Source organism: Loxodonta africana, chromosome 3 (genome assembly GCF_030014295.1).
Source record: "Loxodonta africana isolate mLoxAfr1 chromosome 3, mLoxAfr1.hap2, whole genome shotgun sequence".
Classification (NCBI taxonomy): domain Eukaryota; kingdom Metazoa; phylum Chordata; class Mammalia; order Proboscidea; family Elephantidae; genus Loxodonta; species Loxodonta africana.
This window is the reverse complement of record NC_087344.1, coordinates 34,079,405-34,106,133: the sequence shown is the minus strand read 5'-3', so window position 1 is coordinate 34,106,133 and position 26,729 is coordinate 34,079,405. Positions and strand designations below refer to the sequence as shown.

General features: G+C 51.8%; 2 protein-coding genes across 6 annotated transcripts in view; one reads left to right on the top strand and one right to left on the bottom strand.

The window, feature by feature from the left end:
- ARMC6 (armadillo repeat containing 6) overlaps positions 1 to 1,628 on the bottom strand; it is a 40,169-nt gene extending 38,541 nt beyond the window's left edge. For 2 of the 3 annotated variants that reach the window (XM_064281015.1, XM_064281014.1), the window contains exon 1: positions 1,288 to 1,628. In XM_064281015.1, coding sequence (XP_064137085.1) covers positions 1,288 to 1,341 — 54 coding nt within the window. In that variant the 5' untranslated portion in view covers positions 1,342 to 1,628. The remainder of the gene's footprint in view (positions 1 to 1,287) is intronic. The other variant, XM_064281013.1, reaches the window with a different exon arrangement.
- Positions 1,436 to 25,342, top strand: SUGP2 (SURP and G-patch domain containing 2). 3 transcript variants are annotated; one of them, XM_010593209.3, is made up of 11 exons: positions 1,436 to 1,491; positions 3,495 to 3,626; positions 6,655 to 8,250; positions 11,894 to 12,014; positions 14,320 to 14,789; positions 15,411 to 15,522; positions 16,137 to 16,576; positions 19,402 to 19,463; positions 22,091 to 22,227; positions 22,789 to 22,906; positions 25,140 to 25,342. In XM_010593209.3, the coding sequence occupies exons 2-10, from the start codon at positions 3,506 to 3,508 to the stop codon at positions 22,904 to 22,906; spliced, it is 3,177 nt and encodes a 1,058-aa protein (XP_010591511.1). In that variant the 5' UTR covers positions 1,436 to 1,491; positions 3,495 to 3,505; the 3' UTR covers positions 25,140 to 25,342. The 3 variants fall into 3 exon arrangements, with proteins under 3 accessions (XP_010591511.1, XP_003413571.1, XP_010591512.1); XM_003413523.4 differs by lacking the exon at positions 1,436 to 1,491 and adding an exon at positions 1,787 to 1,906; XM_010593210.2 differs by lacking the exon at positions 1,436 to 1,491 and adding an exon at positions 1,828 to 1,852.
- The last annotated feature ends 1,387 nt before the right edge of the window (positions 25,343 to 26,729 follow it).

Sequence of the window (26,729 nt, the reverse complement as noted above, 5' to 3'; positions counted from 1 at the left end):
TTCACACTAGGATAGCTAAGATAAAACAAGAAAACAAAAACAAAAATCAACAAAAAATAACAAATGTTGGAGAGGATGTAGGGGAAATTGGTAGGAATGCAAAATGGTACAGCCACTGTGGAAAACAGTGTGGTAGTTTTTCAAAAAACAAAAAATAGAATATGACACAGCAATTCTACTCTTAGGTATATTGTTGGCCTGTATCCACAGGTTCTGCATCCGTAAATTCAACCAATCGTCTTAAAAAGTTTGCAAGTGGCCATTCAAGGCACAATTGGTCTCTACTCATCTGGAGCAACAGAGGAAGAAGGAGAGTCAGGAACAGGAGGATGATATGTAAATTTTGGCTAACGGCCTCCTCTGCCATGAGACCAGAACGGGATGGTGCCCAGCTACCATAACTGAACATTTTGATCTACAATTCCATACAAGAATCTTGACCAAAAGGGAGAAAATTCAGAACAGAATTTTAAATTCTCACAGACTCCAGGTTTCCCAGAGCCATGAAAGTTGGACGAACCCCTGAAACTACTGCCCTGAGATAATCTTTAAACCTTAAACCAAAAATATTCCATGAAGTCATCTTAAAACCAAACAATAGCTTAGCCTAACTAATAACAAGTGTCTGCCTTTAGCATTATGCTCTTTTAAGAACTATCTACACGAGATCAAGTTGACAACAGCAGCTTGAAAGATTAAATAGGAACCCTAGGGAGCAGTGAGTTTATGTTAATGAGGGAGGAACAACTCAGAATAGGAGAATAAGAACGGTCGAACAACTGGAAGAATGCAATCAATGTCACTAAAAGTACATGTAGAAACTGTTGAATTGGTTTACGTTTTGCTGCATATATTCTCAACAACAAAAAGATAAATGAAATTTATAAAAAATTATAATAAAAGATTACAGCCAAGAAAACTCTATGGGGCAGTTACATAGTGGTGTTATGAGTTGGGGCCAACCCCATGGCAGTTAACATCTCTACCTAAGGCGACAGTGTTCATTTATTTGCTTCCACTGTATAGGCCCTTCCCCCAGTGAAATTTAACCTCCATCATAGCTGGAGTTCCAATCCGTTTTGTTCCCCACCTCCCTCGCCCCCTCTCCTAGGTGGGGACGGACACACAATACACAGGCGCTGCACGAATGAATGAAAACAAAGCGGAAACAAGGGAATGGGAAATTTTGTCCCCGGGCAGCTTCCGTAACATGCTTTCATTGCTCCAAAACCAAGTCCCCGAGGCCCGCGCCACAGTCACCAGCACTACCCCGCGGTGTCCACGTACCGCTACGCGTGCAAGGGTGCCCGGCGGCCGTCGCTCCTCACCCGGTCTCTGCATCCACGTGGGGAACGGGTGGAGCTTGCGACTGTTCCGGCGGCTTCTGGCCCCTATCGGCCGCCGTACGCGCGCATGCGCAGAGACTACTCTCGCCCCCTTCTTAGGCCCACGCACAGCTCTCGGGTTGACCAAGGGCGACCGCGAGCACAGGTAAAGCCAAGATTGCTGCCTGGTGCGCAGCGTCGGCGTCTCTGCAGGCTTTTCTGGGTCGCAAGCTGTGGCCAGCGTCCCCCGGCTAGTAAATTTTTCGCCTCGGGAGCGTCTGCCTTAAAGAAGGGGACAATGCGCCTGCGCAAGAGGCCCAGCGGCGGTGTGCGCGTGCGCAGAAGGCGGTGGCTCGTGTGTGCGCGTAAGGGGGCCGAAGGCGGATTGCGCCTGCGTGGTAGGCCATACGGCGATTTGCGCCTGCGCGATGGGGCCCGGTGGCGGCTTGCGCCTGCGCGGCTAGACGCTGCAGAGACCGTTGGCTCATTTGCATGTCCCCGCCTCGCGGCGGAGGCTGCGGCGGCGGGTGAGGACCCTGAGGCGGCTGCAGAGGGCTCGCTCAGCGCGCGGTGGGCTCGGGGTGAGACCCGGGACGGCGTCGTCGAAGGGTGGACTCGGGGCGGGCGGCTAAGCCCCTGAGCCCGGTCCCCGCGATGGCGCCGCGGGCTCAGCCCTTGGACTGGTGGCGGCGGCCGCGTCCGGGTGGGGCGGCCGCGGCCTCCTGGGCCCTGCGCTCTTTCTGTTGGCCCTCGGGGGCCAGGCGCAGCGGGCCGCACCCGGGGTATTTCGTTCTCTCCCTGGTTCATTCATTTTATCCGGGACCGAGGCAGTCGCCGACATTGGGGGTGGGGCTGGTAATGGCGGCCGGGCGCCCATTTCACGGATGGGGAAACTGAGGCACGGAATGGTCAGGTCTTTTTGTCGAGGGAAGGGTAGAGTCAGGATTCGAACCCAGGCCCACCATCGCGGAGGTTCTACCTTTGGCTAGCACGGAACATGGGGTGACTCAGCGGCAGAGATCATGAGAAATGGTGATGAGGCACGCAGCGTCCTGGGGTTGGAGTTTTATGAGGCAGCATCTCTCGGGGATTAAGGAGCAGCCACTGGGGTCCTAAGGGTTGTTGCTCGGGGTCTCCTGGGCTCTGTCCTCACTGCTTGGGCCCTGTTTGCCTTGTTCAGGTCGTGGCTGTCTGACCGTAGGTGGGTCCCTTAGCAGAAAAAACAAACAAACCCGTTTTTCTTCAGTCGATCCTGACTCTTGGAGACCCCACAAGTTAGGGTAGAACTGAGTTCTGTAGGGTTTTCTAGGCTGTGATTTTTTTGGAAGGAATTCCTGGTGGTTAAAAGCAGTCTGTGCTCAACTGGTAGCTGAAAGTTAGGCGGTTCAAACCCACTCAGATGCCTCAGAAGACAGGCTTGGCCATCTGCTTCAGAAAGGTCGTAGCCATGGAAATCCTATGGAGCCATTCTACTCTGCACACATGGGTTGCCATGAGTTGGAATCAACTTGATAGTCTTAACAGCAGTTCTTTACAGAAGTGGATTGCCAGGCTTTTCTTCTGTGGCACCACTGGGTGGTTTTGAATTGCCATCCTTTCAGTTAGTGGTCAAGCACTTAACCACTTGCTCCACCCAGGTCCCTTAGCCTGTGTAAAGTGAAATTCATAGCGGGACTTGCTTCTTTGGTAGGTTGTTGCAAGAAGTAAGTGAGGTTATGCCTATCCTGCTGATGACAGGGTCTGTCAGGGAGTGAGCCTCAGTAGATGGCGCCTGTTGTCATTGTTACTAGTCTGGGGTTCCTCCACCCACTTGTTGAGAAGTTGTGGGAAGTCAGCTCTCTGAGCTTCTTGGCCCATCTGTAAAATGGGAACATAACCATTGTGTCTTTGCCACCCTGTGCACTGAGTTATGGTCCCACGCCCTCCACTGTTCTCCAGATCTTTCTCACAGAGCCTTTTTTTAAACAAATTCTGAGGAAATGAGTTAAGAGAAGAAAATAAATTGTCTGAGATTGCCTGCTGCTCCTTAGTTGGCTACACCTGGGGGCTTCCTGAGGGCAGAAGCTCCCTTAGAAGAGTTCAGCTTGTCCTGCTGAAGTACCTTGCCAGATTGTTGCCTTTTTTTTTTTTAATGTAGTCATTTTCAGTGCCTTTTTCACTTTACTACAGGTTGGAGAAGCATGGCAGCAAGGCGGATTGCGCAGGAGACACTTGATGCTGTGTTGCAAGAAAAAGCTAAGCGATACCATATTGACTCCAGTGCTGAGGCTGTAGGTGAAACTCTTCAGTTTAAAGCTCAAGGTAAATTGAAGTGTGTTTTCAGGGAGACATCTGGAGGCCAGGCAAGAAGATTTCAGTGCCTCCGGCAAACTATGAAACCCTCCCCCACCCATTGTGACGTATCTTATTAAATGGTGGTGAAGTTTTCTCTGGGCCTACTTGTCACATCAGCATGCAGATGGGGGTATTATTTCCTGCAGTTTCTTGAGGGCTGAGACTGCTTCTCTATCCTCCTCTGGACCTCCTTCCTCCACCTCAGAATGGGTTCTTGAATCAATTTTGTACCATCCCCACCGCAACTGCCCCACTTTGAGCTCTGTCCTGGTCTTTATCTCCCCTTAACTGCTCCTCAGAGCTGTTTATGTCAGTTTCACTGGGCCACAGCCTTCGTTGGAGTCCTGGGGCTCTCCATTGCAGGGTTAGATCCTCAGATGAGTGCAGGAGTAGTCAGGTAATTGGTGTGTGCTTTGGATCAGGTCATGCGGAGGGAGTGGGGGCCTGTGGAGCTGCTGAGCAGGCCCTGCCTGAAAACAGTCCCTGGAAATTTTGACACACTGTCAGCAAGATGAAACACAGGGCCGACATGCCCCTTGGCAGGATAGCATGATGGCTCCTTACCACCGATGCAAGTCTCCAAACTCCTGTGTCCTGCCCTGTGCTTCATATTCCGGGGACACTGATGCATGCCCTCTTTTGCCTGGTCATAATCCTCAGGCACAGAGGTGCCTCCCCAAAGAAGCCTCACCACGTGTCCTAGCTGATTTGCACCCTTTCCTCCCCAACCCTGGTGGCACAGTGGTTAAGAGCTACGGCTGCCAACCAAAAGGTCAGCAGTTCAAATCTACCAGCTGCTCCTTGGAAACCTTATGGGGCAGTTCTACTCTGTCATGTAGGGTTGCTGTGGGTCAGAATCTACTGAACAGCAATGGATTTGGTGCCATTCTTTGAAATATTTATGTAATTCTCAAATTCATATGTTGGTGTATATGTGTATGAAAATGTAGATCTTGGTTTGTTTTCTAGAGAATCAAATGTGAAAACACATCTTAGTTATCTCCAGAAAGATTTGGGGCAGGGGCCTGGAACTAGAAACCCAGAGGACACTAGGTTGTTCTGGAACCATCTGTTTGTCACAAAAGCTGCATGGTTGGTCAGTTGCTCGATCTTGCTGTGTATCTCTGCTTCCTCTGATCTTCCCTGCTTCCTCATAAACCAGAAGATTTGGCCAATCTTGTGCAGAACTCAGTCACCATCCGCTGTAATGGTACCACCCAAACCATGCTTCAGTACTATTAGTCAGTGCCTGGATCATTGTGGTGGTCTCCACACTGACCTCTGTGTCCACTCTTGCCCCTGCAATCTCTTCACATAGTGGCTAGGGTCACATCTCTGCTCAGAGGCCTCCAAGGGACTTTCCATCCCACTCAGAGTGAGCTGCAGAGACCATTAGGGCTTCTCTCACCACAGTTTCCTGACTTTGTTACCTCATGTTAGAATCATCTGGGTATCTTTATAAGTTAGAGTGCCTGGGTGTAGGATTCCAGGGAACCCCAGGGGATAGCACAGCTTGGAACTTCCTGCCTACCCTTAGCTTGTCATCCCCTCTACCAGGTATACCTTGGGACTTCCTGCCTGGAGGCCCCCTAACAGCTGTGCAGCCTAGCCTCCCCTTCACCACACCTGCCACTCGTGTGTTACTGGTCGAGTACATCTCCCTGACCACCATGTGTAAAGGTGGCAGCCCCTCCTCACTTGTTTCCTCTCACCCAGCTCCCCCCTCACTTGCCAGCCTGCCTGGCCCTTCTCACAGGCACTCACTCCCCCTTAAGCATTTTTGGTTCCCACTGAGAAGCAGCCCGAGGAAAGCAGGGCTTCACAACTTGGTCTCCCTGCTGTAACTGTATGCCAAAAGCAGCACACACAGTTGGTGCTCAGTAAAGACTGGTGACAAGGGGACTTGGCTCCAGCTTCCGGTGGCCTGTCTGGCCCAGCAGGATCTCATGACATCTCTATTTCCCTCTCTATTTCTCATTCAACTTTTTTAAAGTAGGTAATGGGTTCTAGGAAACCCTTATGGCATAGTGGTTGAATACTACAGCTGCCAACCAAGAGGTCAGCAGTTTGAATCCACCAGGCGTACCTTGGAAACTCTGGGGTAGTTCTACTCTGTCCTATAGGGTCGCTATAAGTCGGAATCGACTCGATGGCAGTGGGTTTGGTTTTTTTGGTTTAACGAGTTCTAATTTAACAGCCAGTTAAAAAAGCATTCAGTGATAAGTCTGCTTTAGCCCACGTTCTCACATGCCTGTAGTTCACGTGTGATCTTGACCTCTTGCACATATCCGCAAATGCAGACCCATGTTCCAGTGTTCCTTCTTCCTGCACAAAGGACAGGAGGCTTGCTCTTTCATTTCCACCCTTGTCCCTCCAGATGGAGCTTGTTTAGCTTCTGCCTTCCCCTCTCCCTTCTGCAGCCTCATTGTTCAGCTCCAGAGAGAGGACCGATGGGCCCAGCAGACCTTTGTGAATGGTGACGTCTACTGCCTTGGTCAGCTGCTCAGCCTCAGTCCAGTCAGCAGTGGAGGGCAAGGGGTCAGCCATGGCTGGACATTACTGTGGATGTGGGCATGGGTGTCTCCTGGGAAGAAGTGAGGGCAGGTGGCCTTCATAGAATCTGAAGCAGAAGTAGAGAAATCTTCTAGTCAGCCAAGATATCCAGGTGATGTGGGGACCAGACACCCTTCCCTGAGTCTAAAACTGAAAGTAGTTGTCATCACACATCTTTATAGGACAAGGGAAGGGATCTGAAGGAGTCAGGGGGCAGGGGCTGTAGCTGGGGGCAACGCAGGCCCAGTGCTTCTAGTCTTCTGCTTTCCTAAACGGTAAATCCAGGTTTTTAAAGTGAAACGCATGGATCTTATATGTTGGTACAAAATCGAATTTGTAAAAAAGTACTGTGACCTCACAAAGTACTTCTGCCTAGTGGTCCAGGACCATGTGTACAGCCTCTGAGTGCCTTGTGTGTTTCTCTTTGACTTGTGTATTTCAGATCTCCTGAGGGCTGTCCCACGACCCAGAGCAGAGATGTATGATGACATTCACAGTGAGGCCAGGTACTCCCTCAGCAGATCCATATCCCATCCTCGGGACACCGGCAGAGAAGGCCTGAGAGGAGATGTATTTCCAGGGCCTTCCTTCAGATCCACTACAGCTTCTGTGAGTGACGATACCTACTTTCGTAAAGACTTGGACTTGTCCCACCCTGACGCTCGGGACCAGGTCTTTGGCCATCGGAAATTGGGACATTTGCATTCTCCGGACTGGAAGTTTGCACTCCGTGGCTCTTGGGAACAAGACTTTGGCCATCCAGTTTCTCAAGAATCCTCTTGGTCACAAGAATTTACTGTTGGCTCTTCTGCAATATTGGGGGACTTTGGCTCTTCCAGACTCATTGATAAGGAGTGTTTGGAGAAGGAAAGTCAAGATTATGACCTGGACCGTCCAGGTGAGGCAGACCCTGTGCAACTGGCTAGCAGCCAGGTGCAGGGAAGAGGCCGCGTTCTCAACATTTCTGACCAGGAAAGTGCTCTCCTGGGAAAGGGGGAGACTCAGGCCATGCTCAAGGCCAAAGGGGATGTCGGGAAACTCGTCACGCTAAGAAACGTGAGCACAAAGAAAGCACCCACTATAAGTCGTGTCACTCCCAAAACTCAGGCCACTAACCAAGTCCAGAAAACCACTCTAAGTCCTGATGTGACCCTTGGGACCAACCCAGGGGCAGAAGACATCCAGTTCCCTGTGCAGAAGATTCCCTTTGGGCTTGATCTGAAGAATGTCCGGCTCCCCAGAAGGAAGATGAGCTTCGACTTTGTAGATAAGTCTGATGTCTTTTCAAGGTTTGGGATAGAAATCATCAAATGGGCAGGATTCCACACCATAAAAGATGATATTAAATTTTCTCAACTTTTTCAGACTCTCTTTGAGCTTGAAACTGAAACCTGTGCTAAAATGCTTGCCTCATTCAAATGTTCCTTAAAGCCAGAGCACAGAGATTTTTGCTTTTTTACTATCAAATTTTTAAAGCACTCTGCTTTGAAAACACCCAGAGTTGATAATGAGCTTTTAAACCTGCTTTTAGACAAAGGTGCTGTGAAAACCAAAAATTGCTTTTTTGAAATCATCAAGCCCTTTGACAAGTACATAATGAGGCTCCAAGACCGGCTTCTGAAAAGCGTCACGCCCTTGCTCATGGCCTGCAATGCCTATGAGCTCAGTGTCAAGATGAAGACTCTGAGCAACCCCCTGGACTTGGCCATCGCTCTGGAGACCACCAACTCTCTCTGCCGCAAGTCCTTGGCCCTTCTGGGACAGACGTTTTCCTTGGCCTCTTCTTTCCGACAAGAGAAAATCTTAGAAGCGGTCGGCCTCCAAGATATAGCTCCCTCTCCTGCCGCATTTCCAAACTTTGAGGACTCCACTTTATTTGGAAGAGAGTACATAGACCATCTGAAGGCCTGGCTGATCGCTAGTGGGTACCCACTCCAGATTAGGAAGGTCGTACCTGAGCCAGTGCAAGAGGAGGAGAAGACGGTTCCTTCCACAAAACTCGACATTCAGACCAAGGCCCCAAGTGACCTGAGTGATGGTAAGGAAGGGAAAGCTTGTTTGTTTTTGGTCATGTCTCTTACTCCCTTTGAGATTGTTACTTAGATTGGAAGTTCTGTAGCCACCTGAAAACAAGTCAGGATTTTAGTAGGTGACCCACGTTGGTCAGTACAGGTAGTCTCCGACTTAACGCGTATTTGAGTTATGAGGTACCACACATAGGACCATTTTTTTTTTGTATGTTTTGTCATTAGTAACATATACAATTTTAAAACGTTAGTTTATACATAATGTTCTCAATCCTGGAAGATAAAGATTAGATTTATAAAGATGCTGATGATAAAAGTCAATAATGATGGAAACTAAAAAAAAAAAGTATCTGACTTACGTCAAAACTGACTCACAAAGGAGTCATCAGAACGGAACCCTGTCATAAGTTGGGGACTACCTGTATGCATGTGTGCCGTCTAGTCTATAAACATGTATTATCAATTTGTCCCCTCAGAAGTTCTCAGACATTCGTCCTTTGAGGATCTGATGTTGAGCTATAGCCTTTGCCAGGAAAAATGCACTTACGTTTGCACACAGTTTTGCTTACAGTTTGTATCCCGCTGAAGCCAAGGTTAAGAGCCCTGTTCCAGTGTGGCTGAGATGTGACTGTTGTTGTTAGGTGTCATTAAGTCAGTTCTGACTCCTAGTGACTCTCTGTACAACAGAACGAAAGGCTGCCTGGCTCTGCACCACCCTCATAATCGTTGCTATATTTGAGCCCGTTGCTGAAGTCACTGTGTCGATCCATCTCATCGAGGGTCTTCCTCTTTTTCGCTAACTCTCTACCTTACCAAGCATGATGTACTTCTTCAGTGACTGGTCCCTCTTGATAATTTGTCCGAAGTATAGAAGAAGAATATACTCCTGCGAGGAGTTCCCAGGCTCTGATGGAAGGAATCATGTGAGCAGGCATGCCTGTGCTGGAATTGGGGACAACAGAGAAGGCCCCATCTGGCCTGGGGGAGCTAGGAGGCTATCGAGGGGCCGTGCACGCAACAGCCAGGCTGTTTGAGGTGGTGGAAGCACCTTTCCACCCTGCTTGCCTTCTACACTGGCTGAGGGCTGACAGGTCACTAGGTGTACCCAGGAACCGTGGGTCAGAGTGTTGGCTCACTGTGGATGAAAGAACTACAAAGGAGAGAGTAGAAGCAGCCTCGCTCCCAGGAGAGGTGCTTCCAGCTCAGATGTGCCTGATGCTTAGAGGAAACGTGTGTCTGCATTCTCGCTGTCATCCATCCACTTGCCCTTGCAGTGCCCCCAGCCAGGTGGGACAGTCTCGTTCCTGTCTTCACTTCTGCAGCCTCCCAGAGACCTGTGGCCAGGCCCTGTGCTGGGCCCCATGCACCTGGGCAGCCACCACAACCCAAGAGGGCCGGCCACAGCCTGCAGGAGGGGGCTCAGGACTGAAGCCAAACTCCCTCCCCACACACCACCCCCAAATGTGGTAGAAGTGGAAGTCATGGTAGCAACAATATCGAAGAAGTTGTATAGGGAAGGACTAATCACTACCCATAGCCTGGAGTCACCCCCACCTCACGTAGTACTGTGATATGACCCTTGGGCCTCTGCAGACAGGGTCGTGGCACTGCCTCAAGGTGTATAGGAGACATTTCTGTGTTTCTGCAGTGTTGGCTGCATCATTACACAGACTTAATTCACACTGGACTTGAGTGGCTTTTTACTAAGGGCTCTGAAGCCATGAGGGGCTGAGTTCAAGTTTAGCTACTCTGGGTGGAGCCATGCATGTCCAGCGGGGCTGTAAGGGCTGGCGGGGGGCAGTGAGGGGCCCTGCACCAGGCTGCTGCTTCCGATCCATCCTGGGGTGGGGGCCATTTGTTTTGGTTGAATTTATTGATAATGACCATTATTTTTATATCCCTGGTGGTGTAGTGGTTAAGAGCTTTAGCTGCTAACCAAAAGGACGGCAGTTAACATCCACCAGGCTCCCCTTGGAAACTTTATGGGGCAGTTCCACTCGGTCTTTTAAGGTCACTAGGAGTTGGAATTAACGGCAACAGGTTTGGTTTTTTGGCTTTTCTCTAAAGAATGCATTCTCAGGACAGGGCTGCTGGGCCTGCGCTGAGGCCCACCTCTGGGCCTTGCTGTCACACCTTTGTGCTCTCAAGGCCTTTCTCCCCAGGGGTGGCTGCAGAGATCCACACGAAAGCCTCCTGACTTTGAGCCATTTGTTCTGTTGTAAAATTACGTAAAACTAAGATTTGTAAAATAAGCACTGACAGAAATACAGCTTAAAAGTATAGTCGTTCCATAGGGAAAAGGCCCGCACTAAAACGGCAGTCAAGGATTAAGTGTCTTGCACAGAGCTCACGCTGAAGTTTTAGGATGAGGTCAGAGCCACAGCCCAGGCCTAGCATGGACAGGACCTCAAGTTCGTCAGAGGGTGACAAGGAAAACAGCTCCTACACAGCAGCGGTTTTTATTGGGTGGCTGAAGAAATCAACCAGTTTTGCTATTAAAGTCAGCCCATAGAGGACTCAGTGTTCTTATTGTGTGGGGAAACATACCCTTCTGCAGTGCTGGTGGCATCTGAGAAGAACAGTCATTGAAGTAAATTCACACCTTAAAAAATGTGTTTTTTTTTTTTTTTTCTGTATATCCAGCAGATATTTTCTGTGAACACCCACCTTGGTTGGGACCACTGACTTTTTTTAATTAGGGAGTTTTTCTTTGTAAATTTTTTTTGTATGCGTAATTTTATTTTATGGTGAAGACATCAACAATTTCTGCATGTATAATTTGGTGCCATTGATTACATTCTTCAGGTTGTTCTACCAGTCTTTTCCAAATTTTTCCACTACCACGTAGGTTTTTTTTTTTTTTCGTGATTACAAAATACATATGTTTATTTTTTTTAAATAAAGTACAAAGAAAATGAAATCACTGATAAATCTGCCACCGAAATACGTTCGCTGTTGGTGTTCTGGTATATTTCCTTCACATCCTTTTTTTATGTGTCCGTATTTATGTATCTGCCTCATTCCACCTTTATACTGGGGAGGTTATTATCTAGGTACGTTTTGTATTTAGATATATCTTTACGTTTAATATGTTTTGTGTCTTTCAAGAGCCCTAGTGGTGCAGCGGTTAAATGTTAGGCTGCTAACCGAAAGGTTGGCTGGAACCCACCAGCTGCTCTACAGGAGAAAGATGTGGCAAGTCTGCTTCCGTAAAGATACACAGCCTTGAAAACCCTATGGGGCAGTTCTACTCTGTCCTGTAGGTTCGCTATGAGCCAGAATCGATTTAGCGGCTGTGCGTTTGGTTTGGTTTCTTGTTATATCTTTGTATTTTTCCGTTAATATATTGTGGACCTTCAGGTTGTTGAGTGGTACGTGAAAAATATGTGATGCTATGTGTTGGTACACACATAGAAATACATGAAGAGAAATTGTTCCGGATCTTTATCATAAGCTGTTTCTATTCCAGTGGTTATGCTGCTAAATCTATTGGGCGGGTATTTTGAATGTTGTTTTCTAGAATGGAAACATTGTCTTCCTCTCTTCAGTACTGGCCTCTCCTAAAGGAGGGTTCCTGCCTGCTCAGTGGTTTTGTCTTGGACCCTGACCAACTGTCCTTGTCTTACTGGACCCCACGTGCTTTCTTTGTTCCAGCCATGCCCCAGCGAGCAGGCCACAAGGTGGTAGAGACCATTGACAAGCTGGTGATCCGCATCGTGGAAGGCAGCCTGTCTCCCAGAGAGAGAGCTGCACTCAAGGAGGACCCTGCTTACTGGTAGGTCTTCAGATGCTGCACCAGCACATCCCTCCCATAGAGCCGTTGAGGGCACAGGGCAGGGTATGTAAGACATGGTACAGTGCAGCTGGAAGGGCACAGGTCTGGGCCAGGCCCCAGCTGTGTTGCATCTGCCCAACAGTGGGAAGGGTTTGGGTCTGAGGCCACATGTACCTGGGTCCAGGCCTCAGCTTTGCTGGCTCTGCCCTGTGGTGGGCACAGCCCCCACTGACCAGGCAGATCTGGGAATGAGATGAGCTATACCTACAAGGGTGGGTTTATGGTCAAGCTGTGTCACCACGATTGTTGGTGAAGTTTGGGTGTCTGTGATGCTCTCCTTTTGCCTTACTGCCTCTTCATAGGCATAGAACAGCTTTTTTAAAAAATCATGGTTTTCGTTGTAAATACAGTATTTGCTACTAGAGAAAGAAAAGCAGAGAGCAGGGGAACCACCCTTTGTACCCACCAACTGCCACTGACATATTTGCTTCTAGTCTTTCTCCTCAGTGGGGATTTGGTTTTCTGTTTTTTTCTGTGTGATTGTGCTTTGTGGGAGAACGATGTGGCTGTCTGTTTCTGTAAAGATTACAGCCTTGGAAACCCTGTTGGGAAATTTTACTTTGTCCTTCAGGGTTGCTATGAGTCAAAATTGACTCCACTGCAAGGGGTTTGGGTTTGGATTATGCTGTGATACAACATACCATATTTTTGTAGGTTAACACAGCAATATGCATATTTTATTTTTCATAGATGTTATTTCACATAACAACATTTTACTAGTCCACAGAGTAAATAAATTAAAGTTTAAATAACCATTAGACTCCTGTTAGATTTTTTAGAATTTCTTAAATGCTTTTTTTGTTTTTATAAAAATATAACACAATATTTGCCAATTCAACATTTTTTACACAATTATATGCCGTTGTAAACTGTTTCAATGAGTACCTTAATGCATCAAATCTTGTAAGTTTAGAATTCTCTCTTTAGGTTAGAGTGCAGGAAGTGGAAAAATTTTATCATTTGTTAACTTCTCTAAATTGAAAGTTGATGTGTGTACTTTGTAAAATCAGAGGATAGTTTTAAGGCAAAGATGACAGTCACTCGTGACAGCCACTCAGTGCTCTTCCACTCAAAAGTAAAACACTGCTGTTAATATTGGGGATGTTTTCTTTCTGTGTTTTCTTTTTTTTTCCCAGAGTGTATACTCTACAGTTTGTGTCCTGTGTTTTTCACTTAATATTATTTTTTTTGTTGTTAGTAACTGCGTAACATTCCATCGTACACAGGTACCAGACCTACTCACCACTGCCCATTGGTGGGATCTTAGATAGATCTGGTCCCCCCTCCCGGTACTAAAAATAACCTGACAAACTTTTTTTTTTTGCTTGTTTTTTTTCTGTCTAGATTTTTTTGTGGTTTTATTTAGGAGAATATCTGGGAGTGAAATTGGTGGGCCAAAGGGAAAGTGCATTTTAGGAGCCTCTGATCAACGTGAGGGTTTCTTATCCTCTGTACTTTTGACGTTGGGGGCCAGGGATTCTGTGCAGTGGGGACCGTCCTGTGCATTCGAGGGTATAGAGCAGCATCTCTGGCCCTTACCCACTGGTGCTGCTGCTGTCAGTAGCACCCTGTATCCCAGCTGTGACAGCCAGCAGTGTCTCTAGATGCTGCCCAGTGCCTGGGGGACAAGGCTGCCTTGGTTGAGACCATTGACCTAGACCATCAAATTACATTCTGTGGTACCCGCACAAATACATACCCCCGCTGCCACTTTGGGCGTTGCAGACCTTCACTGGAGTGCTTTGGTTTAAAAGCTAATTTCATACTGAGGTGGTTGGCTTGTCTTCATTTGTTGATTAACGAGTTCAAACACTTTTCCATAGACCTTCTAGTTGTAGCTACTCTTTTTGAACGGTGTGGTCATGTGTGTTTTAGTAACGTTGTACGTATACAGGGTATGATTTTTTTGCGACTTAACTGTAATTAGTAGAGATTCTTGAAAAGCACAGATTTCTTTCTAATGGTACCAGAGGTAGGCTGTTTGAAGGCATCTCCCTGCCTCCAGCAGGCCAGAGTGTGAGTGGCAGAGTGCTGGTTTCCGCCCCTGCCTTTTTGTGCTACTGGGGATGGTGGAGGAGCGACTTGGAGCACTGGGTGACACCCTGTACAGTTGCTTTCTGCAGGATGGTATCTAGGCCCAGCCCAAGGGCCTCAGCGATCCAGCACTCAGAAAGTGCTTGGCAGAACTGCTTTTGGTAGGAGCTTGGTATCTTGACACCTGTTCTGCTGTCCCTGTCTGTTGCAGGTTTCTGTCTGACAAGGACAGCCTGGAGTACAAGTATTACAAGCTGAGGTTGGCAGAAGTGCAGCGGGGAAAGCAGGCCTCAAGTGGTGATGGCCAGCAGCCAGGCTCGGCAGAGTGTGCCGTCAGGGCCATGCTATACGCCAGGGCTGTGCGGAGCCTCAAGAGGCGGCTCCTCCCAGGGCGGCGGCGGCGGGGCCTCCTCCGTGCCCAGGGGTTCCGGGGCTGGAAGGCGAGGAGTGCAACCACCGGCACCCAGACCCTCCTCTCATCGGGCACCAGGCTGAGGCACCAGGGCCGGGGGGCACCTGCCAAGCCCGATGGAGGCACTTCTGTGAGGGACTGCCTGCCAAGGCTGGCTGCGCCCGCTCCTCAGGATCTCAGTTCGGAGGCCTCAAGCCCACCGCCCAAGCCAGCAGGAGTGGACATTCCTGAAGCTTCTCAGACCTCCTCTCCCTGCCCATCTGCCGACGGTGAGTGCCCCTCCTCCCCACTCGCCCCTCTTCTCTGGGCCCCATCCTAACCCTGATCTTTTAGGTTCTCCCAGAGGGGCAGCCATGCATCCTGGTGAGTCCTACTGGGATGGGTCACAGAAGGGACACCCTGGCGCCCTTGTTGCAGCTACACAGGACGTCCCATCTGGGCTCTGACTCACGGGGCTGATGCTGTCCCTTGACCTGCCTCTTCTTCACCGAGGTCCCATGTCTCCCTCCTCAAGGCTGGTCAATTTATGGGTTCTCCTGAGTGATGTGGCCTCCACCCAGGTCTGTCCCTGTGGGCAGAGCTTCCCTCCCAGGAGTGGGAGATGTGGAGGCCCCACCCTGCACAACTGCCACACCAGCCACCATTGCAGTGTGACAGACCACCCAGAATAGTCCACATGCAGCGGTGGGGGTCTTGGGCCGCCAGCTTAGGTGACACGGTGACAGACATGTGTACCTCACCCCCATTGGCTATCTGGGCATGTCCACCGACGGGGTGGGTTCTGCCACGTGCTGGACAGGAGCGCAGGGAGACCATGGGGCTGCCTGTGACCAGGCCACACAGCGTATCATTCGTGAGGAGCGGATCCTGATGGCACCTTGTGTTTGCAGTTGATGCAAAGACGATGGAGACAGCAGAGAAGCTGGCACGATTCGTTGCTCAGGTGGGACCAGAAATTGAGCAGTTCAGCATCGAGAACAGCGCTGACAACCCTGATTTGTGGTGTGTACTGCGGGGGTGGGGCACACTGGAGTAGAAGTGTCTCGTCTTTCTGGGGCACCAGGAAAAGTCCCCCAGAGGAGTATTTTCACAAGACCTGAGGCCGTGCAGAGTTGCCCAAGGGAGGGAAAGGAAGGATCACTTGGGACGGAGGGGCCAGGAAATAGCCCCCATGTCCAGGGAGCCGCATGGGGCCAGGAGGGAGGTGAAGGCCGTTCTGCAGGGTGGTGGGCTGTGCTTGGTGACTTCGTCCTTGGCCCGGGAAGCTGGGGAACATGAGAAGGGATGGCCCCGTCATGCTGGCCACTGTGGCAAGAGGCAGCTCAGACTCACCATTGGTCTCATGGTCCTCAGCCCTGACCTGGGTTCTGATGATAGGCAGCTCCACAGTGATGGCATCATTGTGCAGGGCAGGGGGTGAGGAGGGGAGGTTACCGCCCCATTTCTCAGAAAGGGACGCTGGGGGTCAGGACTGGACGCTGCCCTCTGACCCCAGGAGCTGCTGTCATCCTGCCTGGGCAGAGGCTGGGGCAGCAGCGCCGTGTAGATCAGGGTTCATCATGTCATTGTGCCTCCAGCTCCCCCCGCCGCAACCCATGTGTTTCATCTCATCCCAGGTTCCTGCACGACCAGAATAGCTCAGCTTTCAAATTCTATCGGATGAAAGTGTTTGAACTGTGCCCCTCAATTCGATTCTCATCGTCTCCGCTCACCCTGCGTGCAGACTCCAGGGAGGGGGACAGGGCGTGTGGAGACGAGCCCCCTCTGCAGGAGGCCGAGCTGGAGGAGGAGGAAGATGAGGAGGAGGAGGAGGCACCTGCGCTCAGTGAGGCCTCCGGCCCAGAAGGAGCCGCTGACACATCTGGGGGCTCTGAGGGCGGCACTGCCGCTGATGGCCTCCCAAGCGTGGCCACTGAGGATGACCCAGCCAGTGCTCCTGCTCCGTCCCAGGCCTCCACAGGGGTCTACTTCCCCCGCAAGAGGGTCAGCAGCAAGTCGCTGAAGGTTGGCATGATCCCAGCCCCCAAGAGGGTGTGTCTCATCCAGGAACCCAAAGGTGAGAGCCACAGCTGTGGGGAGGTGTTTCCGTGCTCCTCATAGGGGGCGTGGAGGCAGTCATTTGGATATGGACATCCTGAGCCCCTTGAAGATCTTACTGGTCTATCCCCCCTCCTGCCTCTGCCTGCACCAGACCTGGTGATCTGCCCCAGCAGCACATGACCTCCCTGCAGTCTCCCAGCCCTCTGAGCAACATGTTGGCGAGTACCTGGGTCTGCGTGCCCATAGCACTTGGCTTTTTAGTTGTACATGTGTTGTTAGTTGTCTTCAAGTCCATTTTGACTCATGGCGATCCCATGTGTGCAGAGTAGGTCTGTGTTCCATAGGGTTTTCATGGCTGTGACCTTTAGGGAGGCCATCGCCAGTCTCTTCTTCCGAGGCACCTCTGGTAGGGTTTAAATTGCTAATTTTTCAACTAGTAGTTGAGCACTTAACGATATGCACCACTCAGGGACTCCTTTATATATGTTTTTACTTAAGTGGTTGGTCTCCACCCCAAGTATGGCCTCACTTGTGTTGGGAGATAAAATTCCCGTTTCCACTTGGTCTGGAGTTGATGCCTCAGAGAGTGCTTCTTAGTCCGCGTGTTTCCAGTGGACCCCATGTGCCATGCGTGTTTCATCTCTACCTGTGCTCCAAGCCCAGTCTCGGGGAGGGGGGACCAGCAGTAGGGGGTGACCAGTTTCCCCCTGTAATCTTAGGGTGCAGGTATCATACGCCTGCCTGTGTTTGATCTGAGGCCAGAGAGCTGCCCTGCTTTCCCCTGGGGTTGGGGGCACAGCAGCACAGAGGGAGTCCAGTGCAGGTCAACACTTCGCTTCCAGCTTTGCCCCACAGGTGGTGCCTCTGCTGCCAGATGGAGCTAGTGTTCTCTCATGGCGGAGGACCAGGGTTCTTTTTTTATTGTGCTTTAGGTGAAATTTTACACAGCACGTTAGTTTTTCATTAACGATTTATGCACAAATTGTTTTGTGACATTGGTTGCGATCCCGGTGATGTATCAACACTCTCCCTTTCCACATCCTAATTCCCTTTTTTCCATCCGTCCATTTTTCATGTCCCTTTCTGCCTTCTCATTGCTTTTGAGCAGGTGTCCGTTTGGTTTCGTATGCATGACTGAACTAAGAAGCACGTTTTTCATGTGTTTGTTTTAGAAAACCCAAAACCCGTTGCTGTTGAGTTAATTTCAACTCACAGCAACCCTGTAGGATGGAGTAGAACTGCCCCATAAGGTTTCCATGGGGCAGCTGGTAGGTTTGAATTGCCAGCCTTTTAGTTAGCAGCCGAGCTCTTAACTGCTATCCCACCAGGGCTGCTGTTTGTTTTATAGACCTGTCTAATCTTTGGCTGTAAGGTGAACTTTTGGGAGTGGCTTTAGTTCTGAGTTACAAGGGTGTCTGGGGGGACCATAGTCTTGGTTCTTCCAGTCTCTGTCAGACCGTAGTTAAGTCTGGTCTTTGTGTGTGTGTGTGTTTATGAATTTGGATTTTTTCCTAGATTTTTCTCCTGCTCTGTCTGGGACCCTCTATTGTGATCCCTGTCAGAGCGGTTGGCAGTCATAGGCAGGCACTATCTAGTTTTTCTGGGCTCAGGCTGGTGGAGACTGTGGTACTCGAGGTCCATTAGTCTCTTGGACAGTTATTTCCCTTGTGTGTTTGGTTTTCTTCATTCTTCTTTGCTCCGGATGGGATGGGACCAGTAGATGTAGCTTAGATGGCTGCTAGGAAGCTGTTAAGACCCCAGACGTTACTCACCAAAGTTGGGTGTAGAATATTTCCTTTATGAATTTTGTTATGCTAATTGACCTAAATGACCCCCCACAACCAAGGACCAGGGTTCTCAAGGTCAAGTCGCACAGGATAAAATACATCCCTTTTGAGAGGGGAAGACTGTCCCCTCTGCAGTCCCCTCCCCTTCTGCCCCTGCAGATCCAACCCAGTTACTGGCCCTGTAGTTCTGCCTCTAAGCTGTCACGGGACAGAGTCGCACACGGCTTGGTCTTTTGTATTGCATCGTCCCGGCATGTGGTATGGGGTATCTGCACCACCCTTCCAGCCAAGGCTGCTCCTCACACTCCCTTCCACCTGTGGTGTCTGCCGTGGGTGGCAGGGGCTGATGGGGCATGGGCAGTGAGGGCTGTAGTGAACTGTCTCTGTCCTTCAGGCCCACAGCCGTGTTGTCATAGTCTTTCTGTGGTGGTGGGGGACTTCAAACACTGTCCTCCCTCTGAGATTGTGCTGGGGAGATGATGAACCTCCAGCTGTGCCACAACTCAAGTGTCCTTCACACATTTCCAGAGGGTGACTGTGTGTCACAACTCAGACATGTCTTCCTCAGGGACAGTGGAGTTCCGGGTCTCTGTTCAGGGAGGTCACGGTTCTGTGAGTTCCTCAGGAGATGAGACCAGACCTGCTGACTGGACTTTTCATTAAAAACGTCACATTCTGGCTGCGAAGCATGGTTGCTGTTCACTGGGAAGTTCCACGTGGACTTTAATCCTCTGCCTGGGGAGGGGTCATACACACAGTGGGCGGGCACTGTGCTGTGAATAATCCATCTGTTAAAGCAAAATATATTCGTGCTGTCACGACAAACAGTTCGTGTATCGGCTCCTTTGTTGTGAATTCAGGTGTTTGGAGGCACATCTCAGTTGAGCCCTTCTCAGGTCTTATTGACTCTGGGAGCATGGCTGAGGGGGTGGAGGGTGGACATGCAGGTTGAAGGTACCTTCTCTCAGGGGGTATGAGCTTGAAGTTTCCTCCTAAATAGTTTGGGGACCATGCGTATGTGTTTATGTGTATACTTTTTTCTTTTGTCTTCCAGTTCATGAGCCAGTTCGAATTGCCTACGACAGGCCCCGGGGTCGTCCCATGTCCAAAAAGAAGGTGAGATTGCCCCCTCCTTGAGTCCTCGCGAGCAGTGTGGTCAGCTTTGGGGTGTTCACAGACACTGTAGCTTCATATTTCCACTGAAGTGTGAACACAGGATGCAGCAGGCCACCTCCGCTCCTGGAAGAGCACACTGTGGGAGGTCAGCCATTTAGCGGGAGGTTGGGGTTGGCGTGCAGCAGGCCGAGAGATGATGAGGTCAGGACTTTGCTGCCAGAACGTCAGTGTAGAAAGCTGTCGCGACGATGAGAGTCATGGGACAGCACGTGTTGTGCTGGTTCACTGTACTCAGCAGCAATATGTGCTGGCACGCCCACGCCTCCAGGCAGTGGGAGCAGGGATGAGGCACCGCTCACTCATGCAGCCTGCGCACTAGCAGAGACAGACAATGGGAAGATTCCGCCGTGGCATGATGCAGAGTCAGGGAATCTCCGAGAGGGTGACATTGAGCAGGAGCTGCCGGAGCTGAGGGAGGGATTGTGTGGGGTGGGGGTATTGTATGGGTTAGGATTGTGGGCTTTCCTAGGGGTTTCTGGGGCCTGTGGCAGGGATGGGACAGAAAAGGAAGATACTCAACCTGGCCCCTAGCGTCTGTCCACACAACCCGCACGTCCTGGCTCAGGTTGTGTGTTTTTTCTGATTCTCTGGGAAACCATTGCACAAGTGGCTGGGATGGCCACATAAGCCGTTTCTTGAATGCTAGAGGCCACAAGGGCCCCATCTGCTTCCTCTACTCCCAAGGATGCCCTTTCCTGGTGCCAGGGAAGGGGAGGCAGGGGGTCCCTGGGGCCGAAGCTCTGCCCTCGCCATCTCCACCATCAAGCTGCTGCCTGTCCCTTCCTGTTGGGCCTACAGTGTGACTGTGACTTCCCTGCAAAGCGGCCTGCCCAGACCCCCTGAAACATGATCACGGGGAGGGGGCGCCACCCCGCCTCCTCTGCCATTGGTAACTGATGTGTGCACACATGCGTGTGCATATGCTCACATGTGTACTCAGCATACACATGTGCATGTGTGCACGCACTGCTTCACCCTCCAGGGCTCTCAATTCCTGTCAGTGAGCTCTGGCACTTGGGTGTGGTTTTGTTCCTTCAAAGGCGAGCACAGAGGCCAGAGAGGCCCAGGGACTGAGCAGCAACAGTGGGCCCGGTGCTGCCCCCACCTTGCTGCCCCTGCAGGGCCCCTGATTGGCTCCCTGGTTGGCCCCCCTGCATTGGCTTCCCCCACCTCGGCCCCCACCCAGTGCACCTTTGGCCCCTTGGCTCTTGGCTCTGGCTTTTTCTGGTACAGCGGAGCTGGCGCCTGAGCGGCCAGATGAGGCACACATGGGGACTTGTCCTTTGGATGAGGCACGTCTTGAGGCTTGCATAATGGGCCAGATCATGGGTTGGGGAGGGCCAGTGCATCCACGTGGGGCTCTGCACAAGAAGGGGTGACGTCCAGGTCACACTCCCTCAGACCCCGTTCTGCTGGCACTCTTGTTCGATGCGGTGCTGCCTGGTGTCCATTGGTGCTCCCTCATGTGCACTCCCTGAGCAGTGGCACCCAGCCGCCCAGGACAGCTCCCTCCCTGGGCCCCATCCACTCTTCCAGAGCCCCTGAGGCCTTCCCTTCCTACACACGGTTGTCCCAGTTCAGTGACAACCTACCTGTGGCTGGATATGGGGTCCCCAGAGTCCACGTAGACCTAATCCCTACCCTTAGGGTGCCCCCAGATGGGTAGGACAGACAGGCCACTTTGGCTTACTGTGCAGTGCCTACTTCCAGGATAGGGGTGCTGCTGAAGACCCGCAGGGCACACAGGAGTTAATGAGTCATTAGGGGCACAGCCTGCAGAGGCTCAAGCTGGGAGACTTGCTGTCCTTCAGGTGCCGAGTGAAAGGGCCGCAAGGGGGCACTGGCACTGGCACTGGCACTGGCACTGGCACTGGCCTTCTTGTACTATCTTACCCAACTCTCCTTCCATGACTCACCTCCCACTCAACCTCAGTCTCCCAGGCCATCCCTGCACAGCCCCCCTGCCCCTGACATCTGATCCTGCACCCTGGGCTCCTACGCCTGGAGTGCGCCCACCCACACTTGTCATTGGGCATGCTCACTCCAGTCTGCACTTGGGTCTGTTTGCTGACGCCGAGTCCTCAGGACCCCGCCGCCCCCAGGCATCTTCCTCATAGTCTCGGCACTGCTACTTGTGTGGTCACAGCAGGCCTGAAAGGCTGGACCAAGAGCTGGGCAGTTTCAGCCACCCTATTGGGGCCTCAGGCCAGTGACCACCTGCACTCTGGCAGTTCACCGCCAGAAGCCCTCCCCCGCTCCATTGGGGCACCAAGATGTCAGCTCTGCATTCTCCTGTGTACACGATGGTGTCTTGCGTCAGCACGTGTCACACTCAGGGTGAATGGTGTGTGAGTGGGTGGGGGCTGAGCCTAGGACCACAGATTTGGTCCTGAGCACTGTCACTGAGAAGGGATCCGAGGGCTGTGGGTGCCAGCCTTCTCAGGAGGCTTGCTGTGGCCTCGTCTCTTGGAGTTCGGGGCCTGAGCCCCTTGGCTTAGAGGTGTTCCATGGGAAGAGGTGAGGCTCCCTCGCTCCCTGTGCTGAGTCCACATGCCTTTTCTGCGTAGAAGCCCAAGGACTTGGAATTTGCCGAGCAGAAGCTGACAGAGAAGAATGTGGGCTTCCAGATGCTGCAGAAGATGGGCTGGAAGGAGGGCCATGGCCTGGGCTCCTGTGGCAGCGGCATTCGGGAGCCAGTCAGTGTGTACGTACTGGGCACCTGTGTTGCTTGGGGCTGTGGTGGATGGTGTTGTGCTTGAGGGCAAGCTGCGGTGGGCTAGTCTTCCGGTTCTTTGACCCAAGCCAAACTCTGGTTCCACTTGTGCTGAAGATAGGCTTAAAGCTCCTGTACTTGTGATTTTAACAAGAGAGTCTCAGACATGAGGCTGACCGTCCACACACACAGGTCCTCTCTCTGCCCACGCCAACTGTGTAACCAGCTTCTGTATCTTGTGAGCTCCTGAGAGCTGAATGGTATTTCTAGGTAGGTAAGGTCCAGAGCCTCTCCCATCTTCTAGGAGCCCCTCACAGGCAGCTGTGGGGGAGAGTCCAGCCTAGGGCTGCCTGACTCACACCCCTAGACTGACTAAACAGTGCAGCCTACTGATTCTGGTGCACTGCTGAGTGAACAGGGATTCTGGTTGGCACTGCGGTCAGCACCCTTGCAGACAGAAGTGCCTCATGGTGACTGCCCAGGCTTGTCCAACGCCTGGCGCCCAGCTCTGCTCGTTTGTACAGCTTACTTACTCTCTGCTTGCTCCCACAGGGGGACTGCCTCGGAAGGGGAGGGGTTGGGGGCTGACCAGGAGCACAAAGAAGACACATTTGACATTTTCCGCCAGAGAATGATGCAGATGTACAGACACAAGCGGGCAAACAAGTAGGTACGTGCAAGCATGGGCGCCGTGACAGCTGCGAGCTAGGCTGGGGCACAGACGTTCCTCCTGGAAAGGTCGATGCTCCTGCTCCCAGAGATACAGACCAGAACCCCAGAACCCAGGAGTTCTGGGAAGGAAGTAGGAGTTCTGGATGTGGGCCTCTGCAGCCCCTTGCCTCCCAGGACTGGCTGAAAGAATGAGCCGAATGCATCTGTGTGTGGCCTTCCCACCCAGGACCCAGGTCAGTGGTGTGCTCTGGAACTGTGCGTATGGAATGGGCCGCCTATGGCGTCTCAGTTGCTCAAGGTCTCTCTCACAGATGATGCTGCCCACCCTGTGCTGCCGCCAACAGGAAGGCTGTTCCCCAGTTGGGAGTGGACATGCCGTCCCAGGTGGTGGTGGGCGGACATGGATGCCAGAGCTCCGGGGGCGGTGACTGGCCAAGCTCCCTTCTAGGCCCTTAGGTTTTTCTCCTTCTGAGGGGGGTCAAATCAGTCTTATCAATATCTGCATTTCTCCAACTTTTTTAACTGCTTCCCTCTCCCCACCTCTAATTTTCAACTCAGTTTTGAACAGAATTGTTTTCTTCCTGAGTAGTACAAAAATAAGGAGAGATGGAAGCCTGAAGCAATTTCTCTAACCCTTGTTCTGACCCAGAGCCCCACGTGGACCGGCCAGGGAGCACCAGCATCTGGTACAAAGGTGGCTGGCTTGGGTTTTCTCGAAGAAAACAGAATACGCCCTTCAGACAGCTGTTGATTATTCCATTTCCTCTAAGTCCTTTTAGCAGCAGGCACTGCAGTTCTTCCTTGGTTCCCTCTCCAGCCCCTCTGGTGGGTTTTCCAGCCCAAGGGACCAGCTCTGCAGAAGGGCTCCGCCCACAAGCAGGATGTAGGAGCAACTCCAGATCCTGGGTTCTGACTGCTTTCCAGACCGGGTGTGAACCACCGAGCTTCAGAAGCTGGGGGAGCAGGTTGAGAGACTTGATGTTACTTAGGAGCCTCATACGGGATAATGCACCCAAGAGGCAGATGGAGTCTCAGCCTAGCAGTGTGGCTGTCTTCAGTGGGGGAAGTGTCAGCAGCTCAGTGCCACGTGTCTGCATGTCTCTTCAGAATCCACAGAGAAGCCACAGCGTGGTCTCCTACAGAGGGGCAAGGGCAGGCCCTCAGGACCTCCAGTTTCTGCCCACGTGGCTGTGTCAGAGAAGAGACTGGAGCCAGGGTGGAGGGAGCGGGGCTGCAGCTGGTTGTCGTTTCAAGAGTCTGATGTGCCTTCAGACTCCCTGGTGTTGCTTCCTGTGACTAGGTGCAGATCCTCCTTCATAAAGCATCTCTGTTGATGTTTTAAATAAGTGAAAATCTGGGCTCCCACTGACACAATGAGGTTGGAGCAGCTGGTTTCTGCCTGAGCCCAAGGAGGGAGAAGGTTGAAGAACCCCATGTTCCTGACCCTGACACTGCCACCCCCACGCTCTGGTTTAATTGCTGTCTTAATTGTACCCAGTCCCCATGCCAAGCATTTCCTGCTTTTCTTTGGGTCGGGTGTAACCACCGAGTAGAGGGAGCCCCTTGGCTGTCTACCTGTGGAGGCTTCTGTGGCTTCAGTAGCCATTGTCTGACTTTGACCACGGAAAAGTTAGGGTGTCAGCCCTGAGGGTGAGCCACGGTCCACAGAATCGGCTAAACAAGCAGGCCATGGGCGTGGCAGGTACGGGGTCTGTCCACTGCACTTGCTTTCCCAGCTCTCCTGGCACATTCCCTGCTGACCTGATGGGGGCAAGCCTGGGCCTTGGTGTCTTTTTCAAAGGTGCCTGGACCCTCCCTACCTTCTTGGACCTGGCACCAAGGCATGGTTCTGTGATTTGCTGTCCCCTCTGCCTTCTAGTTCATTTTTCTAAGTACATTGATTTTTCACGCTACACTTTTCTCCATAAATGAAATAGCTATAAATTTCACGGGTGTGCGATCATCCTCCTCAGCTGCCACCTTTTAGTGTGCAGTGAGACTGTGACCCTCACACTCAGCAAAGGGAAGCACCTAGAATGTCCCCACAGATGCAGGGATACTGGCCTGAGAGATGGAGTGCTGTTCTCCAGGGACCATTGTCAGCCTTGGTGCTGTGACCCTCGGGTTCCTGTCATGCTCTCGGTGCACCTACGCAGACATGCAGGCACCTGCGCAAACACAGCAAGTGTGTGTGCAGCTCTTTTAGGGTCACGTGTCTTCTCTGGTTCCAGGGACTCCCGAGAGGATGCCGGGCATTGGGAAGTTCTGGCTGGCCGCTGGGTGCTGGCTCTGCTCGTCTCTGTCACTTGGATCCTTGGGGGTTTCAACATGTTTGGTCCTTGGTAAACCTAGATGATGTGGTGTTGCAAAGGGACGTTGTAGTTGTGAATGTTGTTCATCTCGTAGCAGTTGAAATAAACGTAGAGGAAACCAAGCTTTCTGGTCTCTGTGGACGCATCCTTAACGTCAGATCACTGGGACTTGGGGAGGAGTTCGTGTGCTCAGGGTAACCCCAGCTGGGGTCCTCTCTCTCTTGGCCTCTTAAGTCACCAATGAAGGCCCGGTGTTGGGGGACCATATCACCAGCACAGTGGCGGGGGAGGGGGGCGGTGAGCCCAGGAAACAGCTGAGGGTTGGGGAGGGAGGCCTGCTCCTGCTGCCCCCGACACCCTACCCCCCACAGGGCCTCAGCCACTCTGGATGCCCTATGCCATGCTCTGCTGCCTGCTGCCTCCCACCTCCCAGCTGAGGCGCCTGGGCTCTCAAGGATCCCTAAAGAACCTATTGCCCTAGTGCTGCCCATGGTCGCCCTGGACCTTCGGGTACAGAGTAGGGTTGAGGGGGCTTCCAGGCCCTGCAGGTCGGTGTGCAGCGTGTGGGCATGTTTAGAAAGTCACTGGGTGTTGCATCAGAATTAGAAGACCACACAGCGGCACTTTGGGAGCTGCTGCAGGGCCCCTGGCCAGCTCTTTGACCAGTTCCTGACACTGACCTTGATTGGAAGCACGCGTTGGTCAGGGACCTCTCACACTGCTGTGCCTGAATCAGGTCTGCACTTGCCCATTTCAGGGGTGAGGCCTGGGCTGGGGACCGCAGGATGTAGTATTCCAGATGGCTGTGCAGAAGAGACACGGATAGGTGTGCACTCAGCCACATTCCCCCCAGGGCTGTACCCTGAGAAAGTCACCCCAACCAGCAATGCCTCACAGGAACTAGGGCAGCAGTTTTGAGAGCATGTTCTCCATCTGCTCCCCTGCCTTTGTCACTGCCTGAGGCTGGCCAGGGTCACTAGGAGAGGAAGCCAAGTGTGCTCCTCATGCCTTGAGAGGCACCTTCCTGCCCGTCTTCCCAGCCCTGTGCCTCCTATGTCCCCTCCTCACATGGCTTTCCTAGGCTTAGCTATGCTCTGGGGCTCAACACCAGCCCTGCTATGTGGGAGGCAAGGGGTGGTGGGACATGTCCCAGACAAGGACACCACCTGTGGTTTTAGAGCAGGCCTCTGCTATGTGTGTATATCCCCACATATGTCTGCATGCATAATATACATGGGTGTGCACACGTGTGTGCATGTATGCACACCTACACATGTGCATGCCCGTGTTTCCGTACGTGTTCTGTACATGGACATGTATGCGTGCTACAACACATGCACACATCTGTACATTTGTATGAACCTGTGCATACACGTACACAGATCATGCATATATACATGTGTGCACGTTCAAGTCACACGAGTACATTTTCTTTGTGGGAGAATCCAACAGAAGCCAAACCCCAGATACATGCGGGACAGAGCACCTAGTCCCCTTCTCCCTGCTCCC

Bases quoted from the DNA above. Each gene is read 5' to 3' on its own strand.
- SUGP2 (XM_010593209.3), top strand. From the start codon at position 3,506: ATGGCAGCAAGGCGGATTGCGCAGGAGACACTTGATGCTGTGTTGCAA. The intron at 15,523-16,136 runs GTGTGTACTGCG...ATCTCATCCCAG, and splicing joins GCTGACAACCCTGATTTGTG to GTTCCTGCACGACCAGAATA. The intron at 19,464-22,090 runs GTGAGATTGCCC...TTTTCTGCGTAG, and splicing joins GTCCCATGTCCAAAAAGAAG to AAGCCCAAGGACTTGGAATT.